Raw genomic sequence first — 7,461 nt, 5'->3', positions numbered from 1 at the left:
ATGCCGATCCTTGCTGCTCACCGCCCTAGTCCGTGCCCCGTCCAGTTTACTGGCAGATGCCTAGGAGAGGTGGGTGCTTCTGGGCAAGGGCACCTGCCTCAGTGCCAATTCAACAAGCACTCCTTTTTATCCAGTGTGTGTGTGGGGGGGAATCACGTCCTCCCAAACTGGTATTGCCAGAACCACATGTGCTCAAATGGTGTAAAAAAAAAAAACAGACTAATTTCCATTGCAAGAGAGTAATCTGAATGGCATGGATGGAAGAAATCATGCAGGTAAAGAGAATCTCCAATGTGTTACGTGGTTAATCTGCATGACAGACTGCTAGTCATGGGGAAGTGCAACACTGATGCCGCACCCCTTGGCCGGAGGACATCAGCGTCACTCTCGTATTACGGCTGGCGAGGAATGCAGCGCCTGCATGGTGTCCATGCAGCATGGGCAGAGGGTCCACTGAAGCCTCCGTTCCATCACCAGGCGTCCCCTGAGAGACACACCCTGTTGCTCTCACCTGCTCCTTTGCTTGCTTGATAAAGCTCAGCACCTTCTCCAGGTGGGGGCGGTTGATGAGCGGCCCCATCCGCGTGTCTTCCAGCAGGGGGTCTCCGATTTTGATGTTCTGGGTCTGTTGCACGACTGCCTTGGTGAAGGCCGAAAGGATCTCGCGTTGCACAAACACCCGGGTGCCGTTGCAGCAGACCTGTGGCCGAGACAGAGTGCTTCTGATAGCAGAACACACGACACGAGGCACGGCGGAGATGGCTCGTGACTTTCCGGCATTCGAGGCCGACATTCCATATGGCGTCCTCCCCCCAGGGTGATCAAAAACGTAACCCCCAAGCTAAATAATCAGCACTTCGCTTCCCTTCACAAGACTCCCAATGGCAGCTTCATCAGAAAGCGCCCTTGCCTGGCTCTTCGGTGAACTCTGGACACAAGGGCAGGCTGGGTGAGCCACAGGATGCCATCTTTTACAGACGGGCAAGCAAGAGGGCCTAGAAGGGGCAAAGGCGAGCCGTTAGGTGCCAGTTGGCACTGCCAGAGAGCCCACTTTGCAGCCAGCGGTACCTTCATGCCCTGACCTGGATAGCCCAGGCTAGCCTGTTCTCGTCAGGTCTCGGAAGCTAAGCAGGGTCAGCCTCGGTTAGTACTTGGATGGGAGACCCCCGAGGAAGTCCGGGGTTGTGACGCAGAGGCAGGCCATGGCAGACCACCTCTGAATGCCTCTTGCCTTGACAACCCTACAGGGTCGCCGTAAGTCAGCTGCGACTTCGTGCCAGGATCAGCCTCCCCTTCGTCTGGGAGAAAGAGGACCTGCTACCCTGAACCAGGGCAGAGGGACACAGTACTCAAATTTGGCTACTGCATAAATCAGTTTGCTCTGGAGCCATCTTTCCTGAGCTAAGACAAAAATGTGTGAGCTGGAGGCTAAAAACCTGTGAGCTAGCTCACACTAACTCAGCTTAGAGGGAACACTGCCTGCTACCCTGAACCAGGGAAGAGGGACACAGCACTCGGCCCATTACAGAGGACAAGCACACTCCCTCCTCCAGCCTCAGAGGACCTTGCTGCCTAGCCCCGGACTCCCTGGGCAAGGCAGAAGGCGGCTCTCTGCTTACACCCCCCCACACACACACATACCTCGCCTTGGGTGAGGAAATTGGCCATGAGGGCGCCCTTCACGGCATTCTCCAGGACGCAATCCGAGAAGATGATGAGAGGGGACTTGCCTCCCAACTCCAGAGTAACTGGCTTGATCCCTTTGGCTGCCATCTCCATGATCTAGTGAAGAAAAAACAAACTCAGGATGAGGCTTCAGGAGAAAACCGAGCTCCATGAATTCTCTAAATAGAGGGAAAGGCCCATCTCTCCCCGCCTGAGCATACAGATCTACCCTCTGCTTGAGGGTGCCTTTCCACTCTGCATGGTAAGAATGCGGGCATCGGTGGCCTGGGATAAAGGACACAGTCGTCCCTCTGCCTTCCGAGCCCAAAGGAGTTATGCAATATAAATACAAGTTCGGTTGAGACTCAGGACTGAAATGTCATCCTGTTTTCTGTGATGCTGTGAATGGCCATACGACTCTTCTGCAATAAGGATTCCAAAGGCAGGATAATGACTGTTTTCCTTCTCCAGAGGAGGAGGAAGAGAAGAGAAGAGATTGGACTTAAACCCCGCCCTTCACTTGGGAGTCTCAGAACGGCTTACGAACTCCTTTCCCTTCCCCTCCCCACAACAGACACCCTGTGAGGGAGGTGGGGCTGAGAGAGCTCTTTTGAGGACTGCTCCTGAGCGAACAGCTCTGACAGAACTATGGCTTGCCCGAGGTCATCCAGCAGCTGCAAGTGGAGGAGTGGGGAATCAAACCTGGTTCTCCCAGATTAGAGTCCGCACACTCAACCACTATTTCAAACTAGGCCCAAACACTGGGTTCGAAGCAATGGCCCAGGGCTGCAAGGATGGCAGATTTCCCCTGCATTCCCCCCCCCCCTTAGTAGTCCTTTCTGACCCTGACATGGACTACTATGCTACACAGGTCAGAAGGCTACAGGAGGAAGGGGGGAGAAATCTCTCTCTTCTTCCTTTTCTGCAAAAAGGGCAAAAAAATCCCTGCTTCCTCTCCACTGCAGCCTGCTGATCCATGTGGCTATTTATGCAGGGCTCTTGTTGGAAATGAGCTTCCCTTGGGTCAGAAAGAGGAACATGAGAAAGAGCCATAATGATGGGACTGCTGGATCCAACCCACGGTGAGTTCCATGTTGTGGACAAACTATTCAGGCACTCTGCTCCCCTGTGTGGTAACTCGCTTGAAAGCACTCTCCTCCCAAACCCCATCAGTTTTAGAGTTCCAGCAGGATGCTCAAAGATTTGGAAACAGCAATCAGGAAAGGCAAAAACTTGTCAAAGTCTGGTTCTATACAGTTCCCATCAAGGACGGCAATTCCACCCCCCTGGGTATACTCTATGATACGTTCCCCAGATGCAATAGTGAAGTGGGACTTATCCAGTTAAGGAGTGAGTGTGTGAGTAATACAGATTAACAGTTTTGCACATCATGCTTTTCAATTTTATAAATGACTCACACAATAATTAATCCAACTGATCTTTCTTTCTTGCTTCCCCCTTATTTCTTCTTTCCCAGGTTTTAAAGCTTAGGTCAGAGATGTTGTATTTTGCATATTGAGTCATTTGACTTCATGGTGTATATTTTAATAGTTTGTACCAACCGAGGAAGGCCTTGTGGCAGAAACGTGTTTGGTTTTAACCGAATTTGTAAATTATCTGTAATGCATTCAAGCTTTGTTAATTTAACATATTGTAACCCATTAGGATTTATCCTGTTTTTTAGACTTTCCCCGAACCGCTTGGTTAATTGGTTACCTTATACTCTATGATACTTCTGAACTGGCTTTAGTGCACCAAGCACTTCTCCTATGGAGGACTGCGTGGTAGCTGTTATAAATTTTGTCAGCGTGAAAAGAAGTTGGGGGAGTTATAGGCAGCCTGCCCCATGACAGACACCCTGGGAGATGGGCCGGGGGGAAGGAGAGGGGAGCTATGTTGGTTTTTCAACAGTCCTACGGCTATTTTTGCTTTACCTTGATGCCTGTGGGCACACTGCCGGTGAAAGAAACTTTGGCCACATTTGGGTGATGGCACAGGAACTGGCCCGTGGCAGCCCCACCTTGCGTCACGTTGAAAAGCCCCTTCGGGACGCCGGCTTCGCTGTAAATCTCGGCCAGCAGCACAACAGAGATGGGGGTGAAGGGAGACGGCTTGAAGATCATGGCGTTACCTAGGCGACCCAATGCGTATGGATAAGGAGCAGGGGGGAAAAGTGAGACAGGGTGCGCGTCAGCCTCCTGCGGGCAGAAGTGAGTACACAAAAGGAACAGGGGGGCTAGGAAAATACTCCGATCACGCCACATGGGCAGCTAGCCCAAGGTGATACTTTAAGACTTTTTCATGCATATTGCGTTATTACTTATGGATATTTTGCATATTTATTAAAGGATAGCTGCTTTACGTGGTTGACCCATGAATCTGGAATAGGCTTGATTTGCTTCTGTCATGTACTGCAGCCATGGAAACCAAGCTGAACTTCTTCCCACTAATACTACTTACTCTTCTTGGCTTTTCTTCTAGCTCTCTATTGTACACTCTGAGATACATACAAGAGTCTTCTACATCTAAGATCCAGTTCTAATCTAGTCCTCACACTCGCTTTACTGACAGAGGTAGCATAATTACCAGCACTTCTTACTCTTCATTATTGGTTGATAAATGTTCAAAAATGTTAAAATAGTTTTTACTGTTACATAATAGACTTTTGAGGCTACTTGATCCTTATCTCTTGTTGTTGCTTGTTTAATGCTTTTGATGTTCATTGTTGTTAATGATTATTTAAAAACGAATAAAAATATTTTTTTTTAAAAAAGAATAGGCTTGATTTGCTCCTCAACCATTTCTGGTTTACTATTAGGTATAAGTTTATCCCCCCCCCCCCAATCTGCAGTTGTATCTCACTATGTCAGGGGTCCCAACATGGTGCCCATGGCGCCTGCTGGCATCTTTCCTGGTGCCCACCAAATGCTTTTCCCCAACAAGGCTTCTGGGTGGCTGTGCAGATTAAAAGGTATCCTGTTAAACAGAGCTTCTGCCCAAAGTATTGAAGAGCTGCCATTAGAGTTGTATATAACCTTGATCCCTGATATTTTGTGATTGTCCCCACCTCCTGCGGCAGCCATTTTGTGATTGTGCCCAGCACCCTGTACTACATTTTGATGGCCAAACCACATCCTATTGTTTCACAAAAATGCTTTCTCTATGTCCATTCTGAATGGTTTGGGTTCTCCTACAGTGTTTATATATGCTGCTGCCCAGTATAGAGGTAGGGTGATCCAAGTCCCCTTTATTTTAAGGTTTATATCAAACATGACTTTAATCTGCCCTCCCCCATCAAAATTTATCCAGTACTTTTTGCCATTCATGTACTGGTGACTAACTGATACCGACTGAAAGAGATACAGGAAAAAAAATTAGTTTCATTAGTTCCAAATGTTTTTTTTCTTTAGTAAGTCTGCTTGATTGGGTGAGATCTGGTCCCTCAGATACCTCCAGGAAAAAGTAATCTAATTATAAGAGAATTTACTGACCAGAGATAAACTGGCTTAAATAGGGATCAACCCCTTACGCCTGTAATTTCTATCCTACATTTTTAGTGAAGGTTCATAACATGGCCTTTGTGTTTAGCTAACCCCTTCCTCAATCGGTCAGCTAAATTCTACATCCAAGGCTCCAAAGAGAGTAGCGGAAGTGATACAGGGTTCTGTTTCCTGCCCCATCCCAAGTTTTTCCCCCCACCCACCCACAGCCAGAGTGACTACAGTCTTGGCTTGACTATTCGCTCTCGGGGGAGGGGGGGGAGATACCTGCCCTCTCATCCCTGAAACAGAGCATCTCCTTTACCACAGGCCAACGCCGGGGCTGATTTCCAACAGGCAATCTGGAAAGGGTAGTTCCAGGCCCCAATTCCAACACACACCCCAAGAGGTTCTCTTCTGGTGTAAGCAAAGGATCCTCCAGGGAGCTGGATGTGCTGACCTGAGCGGGAAGAGAGAAGGTGAGAAGAGAAGGGGTATGACTTCAAGCAGCCGGTATTCAGGACGTTTTTTGTAGGTGGAGCCCCATGTCTGTGCCCATGGGGGGGATTTTATAAGGTATAAGCAGTCAGTGCTGGCCTGCTCTATCCATGGCTGCCTGTTGATGTGCAATCTTTTTTTTTTTTTAGGTGGAGATGTTTTCCGCCGTCCAGCGGTCACAGGCTAAGAACACTACACACACAGCACGGGGAAAGGTTCCATCTCCGAAGGCTACAGTTTCAAGTTCAGCCAAACGACAGACTGGAAGATAATGAAGGGTAATTTACTGTGTAACTCTTCTAATGGGGATACATCATAAAACGCCTTGCGCACGGCCGCTACAGCCGTTGTCTGAAGCGCATAACGAAAGGTCATACGAGCCGCAAAAGAGGCATTCTGTGGGAAGCCAGGAATGGCTCTGGGTATCCTGCCAGACGCTTCTGCTACAAATAAGACTGGAGGGGAAAGGACCGTGCATTCCAGACATTACAAGCCAGTTCTGTAACCAAGGGCCCCCTCGTGGCAGAAAGGCAAATAGTGATTTTTGAAAAGATTATACAGGGGATTACACCCTTTCCACCAAGCACAATAGATTTGTTTCCAGGCGCCCACTCTGCTACAGTTTCAAGTTCAGCCAAACGACAGACTGGAAGATAATGAAGGGTAATTTACCATGTAACTCTTCTAATGGGGATACATCATAAAATGCCTTGCGCACGGCCACTACAGCCGTTGTCTGAAGCACATAACGAAAGGTCATACGAGCCGCAAAAGAGGCATTCTGTGGGAAGCCAGGAATGGCTCTGGGTATCCTGCCAGACGCTTCTGCTACAAATAAGACTGGAGGGGAAAGGACCGTGCATTCCAGACATTACAAGTCAGTTCTGTAACCAAGGGCCCCCTCGTGGCAGAAAGGCAAATAGTTTTTGAAAAGATTATACAGGGGATTACCCTTTCCGCCAAGCACAATAGATTTGTTTCCAGGCAGCCACTTTCTCTCTCTCTCTGAAGGAGAGCTATGCCGTTTAAACGAAATAATTCCTGTCCTGTCTGAACACCCTGCCCTTCCCAGGCCCTCTGGTGCTCAGCCACATGTTTGACATCTGGCACTTTACAGAGAGACGAACCCAGCAAAGCACATCTGACAGCACGGCCACTCACCCGCCAGGGAGCCCGCTAAGCCAGCATAATACTGCACACATTGCCACGATACGTCAATATCCGCCAAGGCTTCCAAGAGCGACTTCCCATTATTGATGGTTTCCATTTTAGCGATTTCTTCCCTCCGTTCCTGAAATTCAAACAAAGATGCCTTTTCTTTTTTTAACCGAATGCTCCAGTTCAGAACAAGCCAGCACCTAACGGAAGCAATACAAAACACCCTGAACAAAAGAGGAGTCGTGCCAAAGCATATTCCAATGGTCAGAAGAGGACAGTTATTCGTGCTGCGGGTTCCTCGGTCACAGAAATGGTACGTCAGAGCTGCGCCCTGAAGCAGGAAAACGAAAAAAAGAGGTTTCCAAGGTATACAGAGAGTGACTTCCCTTGGTCAAGTGACCCAAAGACTCGTCCCCATGGATTTGTGAAACTGGACATGTGATCGTTTCCAGGGGTCATTTCGTAGAAAAAGAGCTAGGGGGACTCATTAGCATAACTCATTAGCATATGTCACACCCCCTGACATCACCGGAAGTGTGTCCTCCCCACAGCCGGCGGCGACCTCCAGCGGGCACCAGCAGGTAGCTCCAGGCCCCGCCCTCCCGCACCTCACCCGGGGGGATGGCGTCCCCCCGCGTCCCCCCCCAAATGACCCCTGCCT

General features: G+C 49.1%; 1 protein-coding gene across 1 annotated transcript in view; it reads right to left on the bottom strand.

The window, feature by feature from the left end:
- The window catches only part of ALDH9A1 (aldehyde dehydrogenase 9 family member A1), a 32,116-nt gene that overhangs the window by 6,089 nt on the left and 18,566 nt on the right, over positions 1-7,461 (bottom strand). Inside the window, exons 4-8 of the mRNA XM_015421025.1 lie at positions 6,804-6,933; positions 5,470-5,604; positions 3,600-3,796; positions 1,642-1,782; positions 512-700 (exon numbers count right to left, since the gene is read on the bottom strand). Coding sequence (XP_015276511.1) covers positions 512-700; positions 1,642-1,782; positions 3,600-3,796; positions 5,470-5,604; positions 6,804-6,933 — 792 coding nt within the window. The remainder of the gene's footprint in view (positions 1-511; positions 701-1,641; positions 1,783-3,599; positions 3,797-5,469; positions 5,605-6,803; positions 6,934-7,461) is intronic.

Source organism: Gekko japonicus, unplaced genomic scaffold, assembly GCF_001447785.1.
Source record: "Gekko japonicus isolate JY-2015 unplaced genomic scaffold, Gekko_japonicus_V1.1 scaffold4114, whole genome shotgun sequence".
Lineage (NCBI taxonomy): Eukaryota > Metazoa > Chordata > Lepidosauria > Squamata > Gekkonidae > Gekko > Gekko japonicus.
This window is presented reverse-complemented; position numbering and strand designations above follow the sequence as displayed.